At 47.7% G+C, this 21,846-nt stretch overlaps 1 protein-coding gene across 1 annotated transcript in view; it reads right to left on the bottom strand.

Annotated features, from left to right (window-relative positions):
- The window catches only part of LOC104054609 (unconventional myosin-X-like), a 95,211-nt gene extending 73,736 nt beyond the window's left edge, over window positions 1-21,475 (bottom strand). Inside the window, exons 1-3 of the mRNA XM_054069236.1 lie at window positions 21,342-21,475; window positions 5,598-5,696; window positions 822-980 (exon numbers count right to left, since the gene is read on the bottom strand). Of these exons, the coding sequence (XP_053925211.1) occupies window positions 822-980; window positions 5,598-5,696; window positions 21,342-21,362 (279 nt within the window). The 5' untranslated portion in view covers window positions 21,363-21,475. The remainder of the gene's footprint in view (window positions 1-821; window positions 981-5,597; window positions 5,697-21,341) is intronic.
- Window positions 21,476-21,846: the final 371 nt, after the last annotated feature.

Genomic DNA, 21,846 nt, shown 5'->3' with positions numbered 1-21,846 from the left:
TCACTTTATTGATCATTTCCTGGAATACAGGTACATATGGTTTGGTTGCCTTGGTAACAGTTGCCATGAAAACAGAGATTTACATTTTTCCTATCATAATCTGAAAAACTCTGGGTACACATAGCATGGCAAGAGCAAGGTAAGAGTAAAGCAAGGTAAGGCAGTCTTTGTAATATATCCTCCTATTCTCTTCATGTCTCAGCAGATCATGCTGCCATCCCAACATTCCAGGGATGCCTTGTCGCAGGTGTGCTTCTCCTCACAAGTCCCTTTCCTGATGCTTGTGTCCTTCCTGAGGGCCCGAGAGGGAAATCAGGAGATGCTTTGAGTATTCATCTGTTCAAGGAGAGCAGAGCAACTCCAAAAAAGCAAAACTGCATGTAAAAGCAGAATTAGGCAACAGGTTTCCTCTCCTAGTTTTGTTCAAGCAGTAGCTTGGTTTGTCCAGATCAGAAGAAATACTCAAGAGCAACCTGCATACACTGCACTTTCCAGTCTACTTTGCCATATAAACCTCTGAACAGCAATAGTGGAGAATCTGGGAACATGAATGCCACCTGGTAAAACACAGACTGTCACAGAGGATACAGAGGTGCACAAAGCCTAGAGGTGAACCTTCATATTTTGGAAGTTCCTTTATATATGCAAAGAGGTTCATCTGGTAGGGGTATGATCTCACAGGGCTGATGGAGCTGGCAAGGCAGAAAAAACCCTCCTTTTCTACCCACATGACATAATGCTCAGGAAATAACACTAAAATCAGTATTTCACATACAAAGTGGCATTAGCCAAAAGAGATGTGACCCAGCTTGAGCACTTACATAGATGTGACCCTGTTGGTAGCGCTGGTGCAGGTTCAGTAGGATGGCAGCTTCATGCAGATCTCCCAGCATGGACATGTCTTCGACCCCATCAACGCTGGTCTGGTGCATTGGTAAGACCTTTTCTCTAGAAAGGGAGGCTTTGGGGTACTGGAATACCTGGAGGAATTGGAAGAAGGACAAATGAGTGCAAGACACTAGGGCACATGGTTTGGTGCAGCACTTAGGGACACAGTTTCATGGTGGACTTGGCAGTGTTAGGTTTACAGCTGGACTCCAAGATATGAAAGAGCTTTTCCTACCAAAATTATTCTGGGATTCTGTGTTTTCCTACCAGAAACATGCCCTTTTCCACAGCTTTATATTCAGCACTGGAAAAGGAAATGAATAAGGCACAAATCTGCTCCCTATTTTTATAGCTGTTCCTCTGTTCCTGTTCCTACGTATTTGAGGAGGTTGAGGCAAAGCTTACTCTCATTTCCAGGTTTGTCCCTGCACTCTCCAGAGCAGCAGCCAGAGAAAGTCTAAGAAAGGTTGTCTCATCAAGGGCACAAGAAGGCAAAGCACCTGAGAAGTGGAGACATCCTGCGTGCATGCCAATGTGTAAGTATGTACTGCAGCTTTCAAAGTCTTTGTACAGTGACAGCTATTAACTTCTACCACTGATGGGGGAAGTGCCTTCTCTTCTCTCTCTAATGCGGTGCACTCTTCTTGCCTCAGCTGCTGAAACCTTACTCCTGCTAGAGCCCCCTCCTTCTCAATAACCCACACTTCAGCTATTGGGTCATCTTCTTCACCATCCTTCAACACATCTGAGATTATGTTACTGTCCCCCTTCTCCACAGCCACATCCCAGCCCTCCTTTCCTCCTCCTCAAGCACGATGCTGGCATTTCACAAAAGTTATTTCAGTTGCTTCCCACTCTTGGATTCAACCATGTGTTATCTCCTACCCAGCACCCCAAGCAGTGCTAAATGGTAAGACCCAACATAGATACATGGGAGACTTCATACAAGCAGCCCGGAGAAGCAAACTGGCCCACAGTAATCCTTCCAAAGAAACTTGGGCTTCTCCTGCCCTTCTGCAGCTCTAGACTCTACCTCATTTCCACCCCTGCCTGTGCAAAGCAAAAAACTGATGGTCAAACCATTATCTATAGTGTTGATCTAACTGGTTTCTCCTGCCTCCTTCCTTGGTGTCCTCAGCCTGCTGCAGCTGCCAGGGAGAGGCCGGCCACACAGCTGCAGGCAGAAGACAGAATGAGGTCACCCTGCCCCCTCCAGTGAGCCACCCTTGCAAGTCCCCTGCAGGGAGCTCACTGCTCTGAGCATACACCCTCGCCAGTGCGGAAGGAGAATAACCTGGCACAACATCCCTTTATGAGACCGCCACTATGCCTGCAAAAGCCTGCATAACTGAAGCAACAGCTCTGTTCCTGGAAGGAGCTGGCGAGGAGAAGCAGGCTCATTTTCACAGATATGTTCACTCCAGCTCTGCCCAGTCATATGTAATGGGACAAGAACTTAAGTCTCTTCCACTGGGAGACTGCCCCACAGCCCGATGATCTTTTCAGGTGGGAGACTTCAAAAATACTTAGTTTGTGTTCATGAACAGAGTAGAACAAAGCCCACTCCAGCATGCGGGCATTCTACAGGCCTCCCTGGTCTTCTCTGCACCACTTCTGCACCTGGGTATTAGAGAGGTACGGCTCTGCCAGAAGCAAGACTCCCACTTTGCAAGCATGAACCCCCAAAATAAATCAGTCTTTGCTTTCATCACAGCAAAGGCCTCAGACATTTCCAAAAGAGAACTCCAGAGCAGGAAGGGAGAACAGGAAAAATAAATTTAGGGGAGAGTACAAGCTGCAAATGCACAACATAAACCGGGCTCCATCAGGAGCAAAGCCACTACAGCCCTTTCAAACTACAAGGCAGCAAACCACCCTGGCTATCTTTTCCCTGCTGACTTGGACAAATTTTGGGAGGGGACAAGTCCAAAACAGTGTGATGTGATCTTTCCTTACATCTGCCTGGCACTTAAGTCATTCACCACTGTATTGTCAGCACCTGTGGCCATTTGGGCTAGGAAAAAAACATCAAGAAAACGACTAGGGAAAAAGCTGAATGGACAAGTGTTCCAAAAGACACCAGGCAGCTGGCAGCACCTGTGCCAAGAGACTGCTATGCATGAAAAACAGCTGAGTGATGGGGCAGAGCTTCTTTACCTACTCTTGCAGACAAGACAGGGGAAAACAGGACCCTGAAGAGCAACAGGGGCCCCTAAATACATATGCAAATTATTAGTAGGGATTGGCTCATCATCTATTAAACTTGTCTTGAGCCATCTGACTGGGGTTATTCAGTCATCCCTCTGTAAAAAGAAAATCTTGTCCAAAATCCTCAAAGAGTTAATCAGGTGCTCTGCCAAGACTGCAGAAAAGGTGGACAAGAGGGTCATTGGCTCTGGTACCCTCTGGACAGAAACACTGCATAGGTGAAATATGGATGAGTCGAGTGATGCCACACTGACACCCTAGGTGAGGCCAAGATGTCATCTGTCTGTCCCCCGGGCTGGGGAATTTCACTAAATACCCTTGTTCATCTCTGCACCCCTAGCAGGTCACCCTTCCTCAGGCAGAGGCTGGGGCCTCCAGCCCCACTGAGATTTGGGACAGGAGGTCTCTGTGCCCCTGGAAGGCACTTGTGCCATGAGGGAGAGGTTTCAGGCTTTCCCTGGCACTGGGAGAGAGTTGGCTTTTAATTTGTCCTCTGTCCTCCAGGGTAGAGACAAGGTTCAAGTCTCTCTATCACCAACAGTCTGCAGGGATCATCCAGGGTCCTGCAGGTAAAAACGTGGTATATTTTTGTTCCTAAGATTGTGTCAAAGAACTTTCTCTGATGAGCTCTGAGATATGAGACACAAACATGACCCAGACATGATGACTCTACCCTTATAGCTCACAAGGTGGGCCCTTTCCCACCTCCAGCAATTCCAATAAGGAGGCTCTTGTTACTCATTGGTCAGTTCTGGACTCCTCCAGCAATCTGCCAGGAAAGCAGTTTGGAGGAACATTCTCATCATCATCCTGTTCCAGGTGAGGTAAGCCAGGCTGGCTTCAGCAGCTTGCACTACTGAGCTAAGTAGGATGGCTGATTTTGCCCAAAGCAAATGAGAACACAAACTGATCTCTCAGCAGAGCTGCCTCTGAGATGCCCCTTTGCCAACAAGTTGATACTTAAAGAGAAAGTTATAGGCATTAATACGCAGATCCTTATTTGGGAAGAAAGAACATTGGCTTTCAGTCTAACTACAAACAAGCCATCAAATACCACACAGGCACCTCACAACACAGCCAAAGATTTCCACTTCCTCCCTAATGACAAACTGATTAAATCTCAGATTTAACCCATGGTCTGAACAGAATGACTAGGACTTTCTCCCAAGCCCCTGCAACGCTCAGAAAAAAACCCAAAACCCAGCTGGCAGACAAGCCAAGATAAGGACTGTCAACCGAGTCAGGCTGAGCAGAGGAGAAACGATACCTCCTCAACCTCAAATCCATAAATTAGAGCAGCTGCTGCATTAGCTGTGATGAATGCCTTTGTGATCTCTCAAAGTCAGTTAGTGACTATCCAGCACTCCCAAAATGAGGCAACGCCTGAAGAAAGGATTTGAGAGACTAGAGCAACCAGATGGAAAACCTGTGTGCCTGCTAGGTGAGTTTCTGTCTCTGAGAAACAAACCAGGCTCTTTAAAAAGGAATGATGATTTAAAATCTAGCCTTTTCAAAGCCAGATTGAAAAGTGTGACAGTCCTACCACTGACTCTTCACAAGCTGGAGTCCTAAATCCCTTTTCCCCTCTGAGCCCTCCTTTATTTGCCAGGTAAGAGGCTGAGAAAAACCCCGCTTGTCTAATTATCTCTAACAATGCAGTTGCCTGCAGAGCACCGTTCACCAGAACAGCTGAGTGGATCTAACTGCTCACTGCCGGAGGGCACAGTCCTGCCCATTTCCTCATCTTCCTCCCAGCCCAGGCATCAGTCTGACTCACCAAGAACCTCAGTGAAGGCAGTGAATAGTTTTCCCAGGGACAGCAAGCTGAGCTGACTCACTGAGGACCTGGATGATCCCCTAAGGTCCCTTCTTACCAATATTAATTACTCCATGATCACTGCAATAGGCATGCCAGGGAACCACAAGGAGCGCAGAACTGGGAATAGGGTAGGGAACAGTCTTGTTCCTATTGCTGACAGAGTGCTTGGCTCCCAGAGAAGCTCTGCTGCCTTGTTGAACTGACCTATGCAGGGTTGCTGCAATTACACTGCTGACTGACATGGGGAGTTCACTTCCACATGCCCTCATCCCAAAGGACTGATGGCAAAAGCTGCTTAAGCAGATGCTGGTGAGCACAAGAGTCCTTACAGCAGTATGGCTTGCAAGAAGCACATCCTGGCAGAAAGGGCTGCTTAGTTGGTAAAGCTGCCTCCTTCCTAGGAACATTTTGCCAATATAATGGTTTTTCTATGCTTTTTAAAGCAATACCTTCAAAGATGACACAAGAAGAACCAAGCAAAGTGAGGTGGGCAGACAAATGAACAGAAGAAATACAACAATATTTAGAGCTTTGGCATGGTTTGTAAGAGTGGCAGTCACTTTTCAGACAGGATTGCAGCATTTCAATTGATACATTCCCTTTTAACTTCAAGGTCACGCAAGTCCAAGAAGTCCAACTTGCAACTTGACACAGGCTACAGCCTCATGCGAACTTCACTTACCATGCCATAATCTGAGGTGAAGAGCACATTTCCATCGGCGCATAAGCCAACAGTGCATGGCTGCAGCTGGTCCTGCTCCCGCAGCCATACCCTGGCACCCTGCAAAAAACCAGAAGACCTCCTGTTAGAAAGAACTGGGGCCTGCAAGGTCTGCACATGGAGTGCAAACATCCAAGGAAAGCTGGGGGAAGGTGTGGTATTCAGAGGCTACTTCCAAGCTGCTTAAAATTTTTAAGCAAGCTCTGCTTTACATTTTCAGAGAAACTGGTGTTGGTTTTTTTAACGTAACATGAGAAGAAAAAGCAGTTTTAAGCAGCTTCATGCAAAAAACAAAGTAAGGAAATGTCAGTTTTTATAGAAAGAGTCATGGAAAGATACAAACATGCAGAATAGTGGGTTCGGCTGTCTAAATATTTTCAAATTTAGCATAGCTGGTCACTGAAAGTAATGCTATAATAATAATAATAATAGAAAATGTAAATAAAGCATGTTTACAGTTTCATACACCCACACATCATTGTAAATGCCTCCAGAAATCATCAGCAACAGCTAAGTAGACTTCACAGAGCTTTGCATGCCTCTCTTGCAAGAGTTTCCTTCAGTAAATGACATGACTTGAGTGTTTCTCTGATGTATGTTTACACTGATGTATATATGATAGCCCTGATGTACAAGGTCCAACACAAAAAAATATAAGACTAATGCTATAGCTTAGGAACCAAGAGTGAGAAGGGAGAGTCAAAGAGATGTTATAGAACATGTTTTAATCTGTCACAGTGCGAAAAGGCTCAACTTGACTGCTTTACTCAGTACGAGTGGACACGTGTTCAAATACAGACGTTTTCTTACCTTTGGTCAGAAATCGTCATTGTGTAACAGTGAACAGGCAATTAACATCAAGTTTCTTGTGAAACAGAAGACATCCACAATGGAACTTCTCAATTATTGACTGAGGATTACGGTAAAGACATCTCAAAGATTAAGTCAATGCTCAAAGGAACCCATTTTTTTGTTGGCAGATGTGAAAGCAAAAACAATGGAGATTCTCAACAGTCTTTCAGAAAATGATCTGCAGAATTGCTCTGAACATTGGCAGCATCATATGCAGCTGTGAGTCAACTGAGAAGGGAACTATTTTGGAGGTGACAGTAGTTGATTTTCTTAATTTGTTAAATAAAAAGAGTTATAGGCACAGTATCTCTCTTTTTTTTTTTTTTTTTGCTTGTGCAGGACCTCATACATATAGTGCTCGGTGTCTCTCAAGACAACCCCAAGCACAAAGGCAGATTTCTGGTAACACATACGCATGGATCTGCAGAGCAAGCAGATCTCACAGCCTGCCTACCAAAAAAAAGTGCAGGGGAAATGGGTTTGCTGGATTGGCCTCTTCTGCCGTGCCTCACTATGGGACCTGGTACAAGAGAAAGAGCAGGATCGCAAAGACAAATCAGTGAGAGTATGACCTGCAGTTATGCAGAATTAGGCATAATGTCACAGTGCATTTCAGTTATTGCAAACTAATCTGTTCCATGTCTTCCCATAGAAATCAAACAAACTCTGCTTAGATAAATATTGAGAAAAAGCCAAGCTGATGAACTATTGAGTAATGTTAAGGCCATTCTGCTTTTCATCGATTCATAGATCTACTTTCTTCCTAATTTGTTTTCTGCCCCTGATTATTGATTATAAAAGTCATTCCTGTCCTCTTAAGACCTGTCAGCACTATTAGGTCTTTGCTTACTGGCTTATTACGTCTGAAGAGATGCAATAGTATTTCTATATTACATTATACAGAATGTAGAACATCAATTCTATTTTTAATGATTTCTTTTAGTTTAGGTGGGGATTTTTAAAACTACTTTAAATTCTTGAGTACCCTGGATTTTCCTTATTGTAGAAGAAACGTCTGTTGGTCAGCCTCCACTCCTCCCAATAAAGTAACTGGCTTTTAACTAAAAAAGGTCTAGATAATTCTAGCTTTGCTGCTGTGTTTTGCTGCAGAGTTTTCACAGTAGGCAGATTAATTTTCCCTCACCAAGTGAGTGAAAAGCACCAGTGCTTCTGATCAGTACCTAAACCCAAGGACGGTGTGTGAAGATCACCATCATGGCCAGTGAGCAGGTATAGATTCAGGTTTCAAGAATCCCAGAGAGCTGGTAAGTAATACATAGACTATAGATTCTGAGGAACTATACGTAGAGGTCTTTATGACATCCTATTGCATTTTCTGAAACTCTTGATGCATGAGATGGAGACAAAGTGTCTCCAAGGTATCTGAGCAAGACATTGCTGTTGAGAAATCATCCATTTCCCAAATCACATGCTGAGTATTCTGCATAAACATATGAATAGTAACATGCCTTAGTAGATCTTTATGATATTTTCACCAAAGCCTCCTCCTACAATCACAGCACAGAGCAAAGAGTCAGAAAACAGCAAACTTGTGTCTGGAGTTCCCAGCAGTGGGATGAAAGAAAACCTTTTCTAATACACTTATCATAAACACTTGTTCCAACAGTGCATTTCAATGCCTTCAGACACCAGTAACCCAAGAGCACATAGATGAGAGCCCTCAGGCAAGTGCAGTTTAATCAGGAGCCAGGCCTGCCCCCTCCCACACACACCGCACCCTGATACCATAGTGTGCACACAAGCATGCACACCCCATTAGGAGTGTGCCATGCTCACAGAATCCTACACAGTCTGTCCCTGTAGACCGTGGCAGGGTCAGGTTACACACGCTTTCCACTTCCTGAGCTCAGAAATTAGTTTGGAGGTAGAAGCAGTTGATAATCTGACACACAAGAGGCACTCTACAAGCATGAACACTGCTATTTATCAGGTACCATTCAGAGGGAAAAAGAGAGGAGATGGACAATGAGATCCCTCCGGTATCTTTTAACATCTAGAAATTATCAGAAAGTCATGACCCCTTTCCCAGCAGAAGTCGATGTGCAAAAGTAGTAAAAAATAATCCCAAAAGGAGACCTAGTTCTTTTGTATATCACACCATTTCCTACAGACTTAAGCCAGATCTTTCTGTGTGCTGCTAAAAAGGCAACACAATGAAACTCCCAGACACTGTGGCAATTCAGAAGCCCAGAACTACTTACTTCAGTTTACTTTGATGTTGTAGCTGTTTTTACAACAGCAATTGCCTCTGCCCAGTGGAATAACTGCACCCATTTATGTTGCTTCCAAAAGGAACATCATGCTGAGATGGCCAGAATAGGAACCACAGAGCAAATAATTATTGTAACTTCTGCCCAGCATAGACCCCATTTTCTGAAAGGCTGAGTTTGTTTTAGTGCATCTCCTTCCATCAGCCCTTTTTACTAAACACGAAATTCCCCAGGGAGCCTTGACTAAATACAGAAACAGATGGCGACACCAGAGAGACTGCCCTCACATCACCCACCTCTCCCCTAATACCACACATTTCATTGATGAGATGAAAGGATTAAATGGAGCAGAAGACTTCCAAGAACTGCAAGGATGAACTTCCATGGAAGAAGCAAGAGCAGCAAAGCAGAGCATAGCCCAGCACTGCAGAGCAAGACCTGCAGGTCTGGTAGGTCCCAGCTCCCACGGGTATCACAGACAATGGGAAAACACCTGCTCTCCCAGCACAAGCGTAAAAACCCTTCAGTTTTCAAACTGGGATATAGGTGGCCTTACTCACATCCAGAAACAAAACAGTTTAACAAAATGAAGCAACAAGCAATCACTGATCTGAAGAGAAAGCCTGAAAAAAAACAGCTAAGGAACAGCAGAGCAATGATTTTGTGTAACATCCTTCCAGCCTGGCTGAATACTGATGATGCAGCTAACTTGAGCCCCTTAAATAGTGAGAATAGCTTATTCCCTCCCAGTTCTTCTTTTAACTAGGAGTTTATTTGAGGGGTTGTTTTGTTTTTAAGTGGAGCAACAATGTCAGGTACTGAAAGAAAGAATAACGTAGTAACGTACCAGGGTTCCTGTATCAAGGGTAGGTCACTTGGATGTTTAATGAACTCTGGGACCAGCATCATGTTCCCATGGCCTCAGTGCAATCTGTCCATGAACTGGCCTTGCCACAAAGTGCATAGCAATGCACAATCCTGAAAGCTGATCCCACAACACGGGGTTATAATTTAGAAAATAAAGTTGCTTGCATACCAAGAGCTGTGTTTCATCAGTACTGCCTCACTCACACCACAATGTCTTCCACTGCGGGCAGTAAACTGTAAGATGTCATTTTTCTCTGTTCACATAACACCTGGCACTTTTGAATCCTAGACTTGGAAATAAATAACATTTCCTGGCCTCCATGATATCAAGTAACGAACAGAAATCACAGATTTATTTGGCCTTCTGTGCCTCTGTAAGAGCAACTGATACCAGAAGTAATCTCTTGCATTCACATACTTGTACCTGCATCTTAGCAGGCAGTATGCTGTGTTGTCAGAGAAAGGATAAGGGCAATCTTGTACACTGTACTCTAGTGAAGAGCCAACAAGGCAGATCAGCAGCACAGAATCCTTGCTGCAGAAGCAAAGCATCCATGCATTAAAGCTGAGTGCGTAGCCTCTAGCAGGTGCCCCTTCATCATCAGCTACCCAGCTACTGAAGGCAAAGCGAGCTCCAGAGGACAAGAAACAGGACTCTGTACCTGCAGGTGTCTTTGCCTCTCCAGAGCCTCCCAGCCCAGCAGAAGACACACTCGGGGCCTGACATGAGCAAGCCACTGCTCTGTGACTGTACCACAATTCCAAAACAAGTCATCATATCCTGTTCTCCTCTTATTTGTGTAGTCTGGATAACCCTTGAATTTTCATGTTGCCTCAGGATGTCCTCTCTCTTCTGGAAACTGCCTCTTCCCAGGCACAATAAAGAGCAAGCTGCCCCAGCTGTACTGAATTTGAGGAGACAGAAAGGAGTGCTGTCTCTCTCCAACAGCACTCACATGACCTATTGCTCCTTGTGCACAAACCTGCATAACTCCCAGGATAACATGCTTGGAAGAGGCTACAATCAGAATGGGTGCATCAATTTTCCAGGGGGTATGCAGAGAGGAAAGATGCTTTTGGGTGCAAAACACCTTTCTGTGTGTGAAACATGCACACAATTGTCCACTATTTCCATTACAGGATATTTTTGTAACATTTTCTTTGCCAATGAATGCAACACTTAGCCTCCAGATCCACCTGCAAACCCAATACTATGAGAAGCAGTTGCAGTGCCTTGGTTTGGATAATTATCCCTGATCATTGCTGCAGCCATTCTGCAAGGGGCAAGGATGTCTCAAAAATGTACACCCACTGTGAGTCCAACCCAAAAATCTCTGTAGGTGCTATAAGTTTTTCAGCTATAAGTATACACACACTTTTTTCCTCCTAGTACACTGAAGCTGTTCAGTGAGTATTAGGCATCCAAGCATTGTATTTTTTCCTGGCAATGGATCCATATGCTCCCAGGCTTGGAAGCAGCATTGTGCTAAGCCAGCTCTCTTCCCAGCATCAGTGGGCTTTGTGGTTGTAAACCACACAGCAGCGATTGCACTAGAAAGGTCCTTGCAATCCGGACAAAGCCAGGATCAGGTTTCAATAAATGCACTTTTCAACAGATTGAGCTAGATGATCATGAATAAGTGATAGAACAGATATGAAGAGACTTAGCTAATGGATACAAAATTGATGGAGAGGGGGAGTCCCTGACACCCTAGACCCATAGGGGAAAGAATGCAACCTTGCTGTTTTTCTGATGTCAGCCTGAAATGAAGGCATACAGCCAGTCCCTGGGTTACAGCTCATAAGCAAAACCTGGATCAGCTGCTGGAAGGAAGGGGTCAGCCCAAGAGGCCACAGGTAAGAGAAAAAGAGAGCAATAATAGCTGAGCTGGCAGCAGCCAGTATGGGAAGAGAGAACACCTTCCAGCTGGGAAGAGGGACAATACCTGCAAGAGCAGCAGCAGAGATAACAGAAACACAAGTGTGATTGTTGCATGGCACAAGGATGACACACTGGAGAGCAAAAAGTGACTGGATTGCACCAGCAAAGGTCCCATGGTTCCCACACAGTAACCCACTGAGCCTGGGCAGCCTCTGCAAGCCATGACAGCTCATGGAGCTTAGCATAAAACTGCAGCCATGGGTCTCACTGCTCCAGAGCTGCAGCCCAGGCTGAGCCTATGACTCAGACTACTTCTGCCAATTAGCAGCCCCATTCCTTACTAATTAAGGAGCAAAGCCCTCAGTCTGCCAGCAGCTCTGCAGAACAGCAGTTATTAGGAAAAGGTTTGTGCATTTTAAATCATCTAAGAGCAGTTTGTCACTTCTGGTCACTGATGTATGTGCACTGCTTCCCACTCCTCTTTTGCCTCCCCCTCCCATCTGTTCCATTCCTTTCTCCTCCCCCAGTTTGGCTGCCACACAGCTTCTCCCCACTCTCCTCCACATCTCCCAACTTCAGGTATCTCCCAGGACATGCCTGCTCCTTCAAGGTAATTCTTGATCTTCTCAAAGGAGCAACCTCCCACGACAGCGACCACACTAGCTCCTCACCATGAGAGTGGAGGCAGTGAACCACCATTTCCACATGCTTCAGCGCTGCCCTTTACCAAGGTGCGCAGTGAAGAGGCAGGCATGCACCCCTCCAGACTTCACTGCAAAAGCTCTGTCCAGGCTCAGTGTAAGACGAGCTGCTGCCTGCAACTCCACCACAGGCACTGGAGTCACTGCCCTCCCCAGGTGAAGCAACAGTTCTACCAAGTTTGCAACCACCTGGGAACTTCTCCCAAACCTTGAAAACGCATACTAAAGCTAGCTCAGTTCATAAAAACCAGGACCACTTGCACACCTTCTCTACGATCTCTTCTCCACCTAAAACAGGAATCAAAACAAGTCATTCCCTAGGGCACATTACTCACATGGATATCTACAGATGCGTACTCCCTGTTTCTGAACATCCCTGACACATCACAGCAACAGTGGCTTTCCCACGTCTCCTCTATAGAAAGGAAGGAGACAACGTGGCATGTGCAAAAGCCCAGCCTGGCCCTAGCAAAACTTTCACTGACCAGCTAGCAGCTCCACACTGAGCAAGTGAACTATCCCTGCCCTATCCTCACCTTAGACATCGCTTTGGGTCTTCTCCCACTCTTGCCACCAAATATATAGCGAGGAAGCTTCCTTGCAGCTCCCACCCTCTTTCAACTTTGGCCAATGGCTTCAAGGCTGAAGCTGGGCTGAGAGACAGTTGACTGGCATTCAAAATTCACAGAGGAGAGCTTAGGGCCTCGGGAAGCCACAAGGATACAGCAGTCTATCACAGAAAAGCCAGCTCCACCATCCTGCTTCTGTGCAGCCACCATGCAATGCACTTTGTAAAAATCTCAGATGAGAGCCCTGAAACAGTATTTCTTCTACAATGTTTATTATGCATAATTTGGGATTATTTCCATACCTTTTTGCATCTTGCCACATCCTTGACTTCAATTATTCCCTGCCATGTGGAGTTCTAGCATTTACTCATACATTATATGGAAAAGTAGACTTTTTAATCAATCAGTCTCATCCCTGTGAAGCAGAAAATCCCTTTTTCTTGCAGTCAGAGGTGGAGGAACACAGGAATCCAATCCACCTTTTCTGTCTCATCCATTATTTTCTGCTCTTTTGCCATGTCTCCCCCTATTTGTCATTTCACTAATAAAATATTCTCTTTTTTTTCACACTCTTCACAAGGCATTTTCCTAGTGTTTGATGGTCCTTGGTGTCTTTCCCTGGAACACCACATATAAACCAAATGGAGTACCTCCGAACTGGGATGCATTGTCATCCAATCTGAAATAAACGTGACAGTAGGGAAGTTGGGTGACAGTAAAGACAGTAGAGTCCATGTTTCGCTATTTTCCCTTCTAAAATCACAGAGTACAAAGCCATGTGCTAGTAGCAGCATCTAGATACTATACAGGGAAGACAGCATTGTGAATAATGATGGAGACAATGCGTATGTTTTTAATAAACAGCCCTGGAATGTACCTCTCTTGCATCACACTGAGATGCTCAAGTGCTTTCCCACGTAGTAGTGAATGGAAAGGTTGTAAAACTGTTTAAAAATCAACATGTCCAAGAGTTCTCAGAGATCTGTCCAATAAAGTTTCTCAGCAGCTGATAATAATTTTTTATAAGCCTGGTAATGCTGAAGAAATTCCAAGAGAGTAGAAGGGTCAGAGCCTAAATGAGAGCAAGAGCGGAATTATCCTGAGTAACCATGGGCTGCCTAGTCTGACAACTCCAGGGAAAAAAATACAGAGGTTTTGCCCTCAACTTTTCCAACTTAAAGATACTCTAGCTTTAATCATTGTCCAGTGCCAGACAATATGTTGAAAGAAGTCTAATCAGAAAGACTCATTTGTTCTTTGATTAGCAATCAAGTATAGGGGATAAACAGGACAGTAATAGACTCTCGTGGCATTGCTCATGTAGAACGCAGTATTCTGATAAAATTCAGCCCTTGAGGAGCAAACAGCAGCAAAGGGACCTCAAAACAGATGTTATGAATGGGGAAAATAATGATTAATTGTGGGAGTTCCTAACAAACCTCTGTAGAGACAGGGTCAGTGCTATTTTGTATCCTCATCAAGGACCCAAAATCAAAAGCCATGCTGACAGTATGAGCAGATGCCAACATCTGGTAGATCAGTAAGCACCCACAAAGATGAGACCATCAGAGCAATGTGGATTCCACAGCCCGCTTGTTTGAACAAAATGGGATTAAAATACAGCCAAACTGAAAGGTCAGCTTCAGGGGAGGAGGAATGCAAGGAGCACTTCAAACGAAGGAATGTCTTCTGGAAAGTCACAGACCCGAAGAGGATTGCAAACTGCTAAACAGAAACTCCCAGGACATTTGGTTGCAACAAGAGCTGATGCATGTCTGGGATCTATAAACAGGAGCAAGGAAGTTTACTGCTTATTTATGCTTTGAGGTGTGAGAAAGAAGCCTCCCAGAAAAAAAATCTAAAAAACTGTGTCATTTTTGTTATTCAGAAAGCTCCCTTGTAATGCAAAAGTACTTGTGAAAACGTTAATGTCATTATGCAGATTTGCGAGAGATAGGGCTGCCCTGTCCAGCCCAGACACGGACAGCAGGGGGTTCGCAGCAACATGATGCCTAGAATGGGCTGCAAACCTCACCTTGGTCCCTTCATACTCAACTAACTAAACTCTACTGAGACTACCGCTCTGCTACCTGCTGCCTCACTTTTGTCAGCAACTCAGTGCCAGAGAATAGTTTCTTGAAGAAAGAGAAGTTACTTGGGTCAAAACAACTTTCATGAAGCAGAAGAAAACTAGGACCCCAAAATGGATGGAGCTGCCAGACTCTTTAGAAATGAAGCAGTGTTTATTTTAAAACAAGATTGTGTAACCACTTGAAGAAACTGCAAAAAGCAGGGAATCCTCCAGAAATAAGAAGCCTTTCCAGAAAGTGTGATTTAGCCAAATCTTCATCATTGGCTCAAAACACAGGTAGCAGGAATAAACAGGACTAATACACAGCTCTGGTTAGAACCCAAATTTCCACCTTCTCATCAAATATACTGATACTGTATCTATGAGAGGCCTCACCACTGGTTCAGTTGTTACGATAATTATAGCATTTATAATGACATGACCCAAGAGTCCCCAGATGCTGTGCCAACTGCTGCATGGCAGACAGGCCGTCCGTAGGTGTTTTTCCTGCTGTAGAGCTCAGATGGAAACGAGGAGGCAGAACTGCAGAGCTTAGGGTAACTAGAGGATAACCAGAAAAGCGAAACTCGCAGAAGTTCCAGTTTAAATGTGATCATTAAGGCTGAAACTTCTGCAAGTCTCGGTTTCCTGGTTATCTTCCAGTTACTCTACAGCACTGCTGAACTGTGTGCAATCTCATATGGAAAGGATGAGGCAGAACTGCAGGGCTTAGGGTAACTGGAGGATAACCGGGAAACCCAGACTTGCAGAAGTTTCGGTCTTAATGATCACATTTAAATAGCTCACATGTTCTCCTTAAAGCAAAATGGGAAATAAGAAACTGTGAAACATTTGTGATTATTATTATGTTCAATTAAAAAAAACAAAAGTGAATCTAGAGCAGTAAAAGGTAGTTCTGGGGGCAGTGAGAGGGCAGCTGCAGGCTGGCCCAGGGAGACCTGGCTTTCCTTCGTGAAGAGGCTCCCATCCTGTGCCGGCACCAGCCTGCTGATAGGATCTGACAAGGTTGCAGCTCATGCAGCCTAGCTCCAGACAAATGCCCTAAGGAGGGAGCTAACAGGACTCCTTCTCTTCCACCAGACACTTCTTCATGTCACCTTAGCTACAAGAGCTGCAACTGCTGCTCCAGAACAGGGCAGCCGAGCCCTTTCACCAGCCTCTTTATCGCTCTGAATGGTTTGGAAGAGAGGCAGCTGGGATCGAGAATTCTGCATCAGGAACATCCATGCTACACCAGCCCCATGGATATCTTCAAGGATAGTGGTACTTCTCTTTAGTTGAACTACATAGGCTAATTAAACAGAGGGGTTGCTTTCTTTGGTATTGACTCAGTAAGCACTACATACACAGCGTGGATATAATAGTCAGCATTTCTCTGTCTCTTCCTAGTCTCTCCAGATCCTCTTTTCTAAGAGGTCACAATATTTTGGGTAAGGTAAGAAAGAGGAGGTTGACAGGGAAAGTCAGTGAAGCACGTGATCCTCAGGGGAGTAAAAAGGCTTGGTGGGAATATTCCTTCACACAGCAGCCCCACTGCTGAAGAAGGCAATGCTCTATCTACTCTTTCTTTCCAAAACAGCATTTTCCTAAGCCAAGGGTTGTTAACACAAAGGCATTCAGCTCACTGTTATCTGGAAAGACAGCACATCACTCATGGTCAGTGTCATCCAAGTCAGCTGAACAATTTCCCTTCTCCCAGACAGGAATCGCTAAAAGGATTCTTTGGGACATCCAGCCACAGTCCTCTCTCACAGAACTCCACCACCTCCCAGCTACGGGGAACAAGATGAGGGCAAACCAAGCTGTTGAAAAATATGCATGCCATTGATGTGCTACAGGCTTGGGGATGGCTGGAAGGCTGCCCACTAGAAAAGGACTGTGAGTGCTAGACGATCGCCAGCTGAATATGAGCCAGCAATGTGCCCAGGTGGCCAAGAAGGCCAACAGCTCCTAGCTTGTATCCGAAATAGTGTGGCCAACAGGACTAGGGAAGTGATTGTCCTCCTGTACTTCACACTGATGAGGTTGCACCTTGGATGCTGTGTTCAGTTCTGGGCCCCTCACTACAAGAAAGACCCTGGGCTGCTGGAGCATGTCCAGAGAAGGGAAAAAAAGCTGGTGAAGGGTCTGGAGCACCAGTGTTATAAGAAGCAGCGGAGGGAACTGGGACTGTTTAGTCTGGAGAAAAGGAGGCTGAGGGGAGACCTTAATCACTGTTTATAAGTACCTGAAGGGAGGTTGTAGAAAGGCAGGTGTTGGTCTCCCAAACAACAAGCAATAGGACAAGAGGAATTGGCCTCAAGATGCACTAGAGGAGGTTTATACTGGATATTAGGAAAAATGTCTTCATCAAAAGCATTGTCAGGCATAGGAACAGGCTGGCTGCATTTAGGAGACATGTAGATATGATGCTTGGAGACATGGCTTAGTGGTGAACTTGGCTGTGGTAAGGGTTGAACCTGATGATCTTAAAAGTCTGTTCCAACCTAAACAATTCTATTATTCTATATATGAGCCCTCCCTACCTAGCACAAGTTGGGCTCCCGGGGACACTGGTCTCTGAGTGATGCAGCCAAGCAGTTTCAACTGAGAGCTCAAAGCTGGGGAAAGCTGCGTGTGCAACAAAAAAAACAGTCCTGTGCCTGCTGTACCCATGAATTACAAGTTCAACACTGCAAAGATGCATTTGCAGACAAGTCCTTTCAGTTCTTCTCTTTACCCATGTATTCTGCAAGTGTTTACACGCATGAGTTTACACCAGGAGTAAGGAGCCATCAGACAGCTGGAGGACAGCATGCACAGTTGAGTATCACATGGCTCGCAAAGTGCCACATTTTGCAGACTAACTGATCGCTTTGCAGGGTAGTCAGACACTTCTCAGTTGCATCAAGCATTCAGCACAGCAGACAGGACAAAGATGCCAGAGCAAAAGAGACCTAACAGAGTTGCTTGCTCCCCACCACAGTTTGGGGCCAAGAAAGCAGCTCAGATGTATACATGGCGGCAACTCAAGCAGCCCTTGTATGCCTCCATGGACCTGACCCTGAGACTCTCCTCTGGTCTGCATCTGTCACTGGGGGAAGCAGTTCCTTTCCCCACCTCCATGGCAGATGTCTCAGGCCACAAAGAGACAAGCTGTAGCCAGGGAATGAGGCAAAGTAAGTAAAGATCAGGCCAGCTGTAGGTAGGACAGCCGAGACCACCATAGCCATGCAGGACATGAGCACAGGATGCCCCTGCCCTTCTTTTCACATGTCAGAAAGTTTAAGGACTTTGGGGGATTTATGTTATAACACAGATCAGAACTGTTGCATTTCACCAAAAGAGCAAGGAGAAAACTGGTTTAACACTTAAAATGCCAGCATTTCTAGGCCAGTAGCACATGAAAATAAGTAGAATGGCATCTGTGACTTCACTGGATGATGATGCTCATTGCAGGCTGACCATGAGGCCATGCTGGCTGGTCATTCCAACTGGAGACCAGAGAGCGACAGGATGGGAGAAGTGTCTCCTTTAACTCTGGCCACGACATTCATGCTCCTGGGGGGAATTGGAGACCGAGTCATATCCTTTGTGTCGCCCTACATCCTGCCCACACTCACAGACATGCAGGGAAACTATCATCCGTCACTGCGCCATAGCCCAGGCCTCCAGGGCCCCTCCTCCCTGCCTGGGCACAGGACTCCCTGCGGCAGCCAAGAACACACACACCAGCACAGCACACACACCGTCTCGGCTTCTCTGCTTATACCCATCTGGAGCAAAAGCATCATCCATCACATCCCTGAGCCATGCTGCACACCAGACCTCAGATGGCAGACACACATCTTTGTGCTGTACCACTTGGTGAGGATGAAGGCTCTCTAATCTGGTCTGCCTGGGCTGCCACAGGGAAAAAGCTGCAGCAGCACACGCTCCGCCTGCTCACCGTCCCTGGGGTCAGCAGTCAGAGGAGGACATGGTACATGGGAAGTCCTTCAGCAGTGTCAAACTGACACACACAGCCAAAACTATTTCCTGCACCAGCCCCCCCGGCAAAGCCAACGTGATAAGTAGGTTGAACCCATCACTATGCCACTTATCACAGATAAACTTCAAAGAATAAGAACCAGGGAAGCTGGGACGACGCATAGCAACCCCGTCTAACCCCAAACACTGACCACATCGCTGAGTGTGGTATCTAAATGCTGCAAGCACAGCATGGGAGCCTGCTAAGACCAACAACATGCTAGGGTTTAAACTATTCATTGTAAAGGATGACATGCATCCCTTGGGACAAGCTTGGCTTCTGCTGCAGCAGAAAGAGGTGGAGCAACTCCCTCTGCTCAGGCATTGCCTCCTACCAAGAACCCCCCATAGAGAAGGAGGAAGAGCAGCTGGGGTGCAGCAAATGCCGAACATTCCACTCCAGAGAAGCCACATCCCCCTCTCCCACCCTCACTGCCTTTCCTGCAAAGCAAAGCTCGATGCTTTCCCATACATCTTTGGCCCAGCTCTCCTGCCTTGGCCACCTTGGCAGAGCCAAGGTGATAAGTAAGTTGAACTCATCACTATGTCACTTATCATAGATAAACTTCAAAGAAGTTGAAGTGACTTAAACCTGTGATTTACAAGAGATGTAAGACTTCTAGAGAGTCCCTGGCTTCAGGGCTGCCCCTCAGCCCTTCACTGGAAATCCTTGTTTCTCCAGATGACAGCAGAATCATGCCTGGAATAAGTGAAGCTGGATGAAGCTGGCAGTTCTCTGCTGGGTGCTACTTGCAGAGACGCACACTGGGCATCCCCTCTCCAGCCTCCCATTCTCATCAGGCACTTCAAGCTCCTCAGTGGCTACTCCTGTTTCAAGAGGCTGAGAGGTTCCTCGTGACAGAGGGATAGGCATAAAGGCTCTGGTGAAATGGTCCTTTGGGAAGCCCTGGCCTCCATCTGATTAGATACAGGCGGCCCCAGCTTCCAGGAGCAGCAGGTTAATCAGTTAATGGCTGAAAGGATCCTGGGTGATGTGCTGTGCATGCCGAAGGGCAGCCCCAGCCGCACAGCCCTCAGGGCAGCCACTCCTTCCTCGCTGAGGCCAGATCTGGGAAAACATCTGTTCTGATAAAGAAAGTGCTTCACCAGGGAGGGGGCAGGCCCGAGCCCATGAGCGGGGGTGACAGCTCCCTCGCTGCACCTGGGACATGGCAAGGGACAGGCACTGGGTTTAATGGCCTGGAAACCAACTTGGGGTTGGAGGCAGAGTATGTCTGATGCCCCTGACCCCAAACAGAAGGCTTTCAAAGCTCAGCCACAGACCTCAGGATGGCTGCATCATCCCACAGAGCCTGCAGCACCCGCTGCCAGTGCCATGGACAGCAAGGGCTGCCCCAGCCTTGCACCCACTTGCCCCTAACAACCAAAGAGAGCGTCAGGCTGGTCTGGAAACCTGGTTTCGGGGTGTCTGAGGTATGTGTGGCACTGGGCCAAATGCCTTAAGGCTGCACATCACTTTTCCTGCTCTGGGATGCACAACGCCCCACAGGGCTGTTGCAAACCCCCAACAAAAGAGAACTGCAGGCAAATATGGGACCAGAGCCTACATCTAACAGGTACGAGCCTGGCTCCGGAGGAGCCCGTTCTGCCAGCCGGCGTGAAGGTGACTGGGCAGAGGCACCTGGAAGGCAGCAGACCGAGGCACACGCTCCCTCCCGTTGCACGCCTCCCGGTTCCTCACCGGCTCTGGCCCGGTGCCACGTGCAGCGAGCGAGGCTGTGACATGCACGCACAGGCAGGAGCGGGCTCTGGATCCTTAAGTCACTGGAGGGGATTAAAGCAGCGTGTGAGCCGTCTCTGGGCAGCCATGACTATCATGCAACAAATCCTCTCCTGCGAGCAGCCCTCGGCCTCAGCTGCCGGAGCTGCACATCACTTGGGCTCTGGCCCTTGTAACCTGTCCGGCTCCTCCTCGCCAGGGCTGCCCGGGCAAGCTGGGCCTGGAGAGCACACAGGGACGAACCCTGCCGCATCTCAGCCCCCCACGAACAGCGCAGCCGGGACTGCCCAGGCGAGGGGTCGGAATCCCTCCCGCGGGGAGAGCAGTATCCCATCCCGCCGGGAGAGCAGCATCCCGCCCCGCGGGGAGAGCAGCATCCTACCCTGCCGGGAGAGCAGCATCCCACCCCGCGGGGAGAGCAGCATCCTACCCTGCCGGGAGAGCAGCATCCCACCCCGCGGGGAGAGCAGCATCCTACCCTGCCGGGAGAGCAGCATCCCGCCCCGCGGGGAGAGCGGCATCCCGCCCCGCGGGGAGAGCGGCATCCCGCCCCGCGGGGACAGCAGCAGCCCGCCCCGCGGGGACAGCAGCATCCCACCCCGGCGCCCCCGAGGCAGCGTTCCGCAGTCCCGAGCCTGAGCACGGCACCCCGGTGCTCATCCCACCCCAAGACCCGACCCCTCCGGCCGGCCTCCTCCAGGCTGCCCCCGCTTCCCGCAGCGCCCGGGCAGTGGCAGGCGAGTGGGTATCCCCGCTGCCCACCTGGCTGAGAGAGGCGTCCATCGGCGGTGCCGCCCCGCCCGGAACGCTGCCGGCCGGCTCTCAGCGCCGCATCACCTCGGCCGGGCAGGCAGGACCCGCCGCTGGCTCCGCCTCGGCCGGCGCGGGCAGCGCCGTGGCCGCCCCGCTCCGCCCCGCTCCGCCCCGGGGCGCGGGGCTCGGCGTGCGCGGCAGTGCTCCGGAGCGGGGCAGCTGGTGCCGCCGGCTCGGGAGGAGTCAGCGTGTCGAGAGGGGGATGCTGGAAAGGGTTTGGGGTGCGGGAGGCGCCGGCTGAGCCCGAGCAGCCGGTGCCACCCATGGACATGCGGCGGGGACCACCTCTGCGCAGCCGTTGCGGCCGAGTGCGGGCTTTGGAAAGACAGATGCGATAGCAAATGGTTTTGGGGTCCCTTTAGCAGGTCAGCAGAGCACGATAGTGTGAGAGAGACTGTTAACAGGAATCCTGATCGAGTTTCAAAATAATGTCTGGGAAATCTGGAACAACTGG

The sequence above is a fragment of the Cuculus canorus genome, chromosome 6, assembly GCF_017976375.1.
Source record: "Cuculus canorus isolate bCucCan1 chromosome 6, bCucCan1.pri, whole genome shotgun sequence".
NCBI lineage: Eukaryota > Metazoa > Chordata > Aves > Cuculiformes > Cuculidae > Cuculus > Cuculus canorus.
The sequence above is the reverse complement of the archived record's forward strand: the minus strand, read 5'-3'. Positions and strand labels throughout refer to the sequence as shown.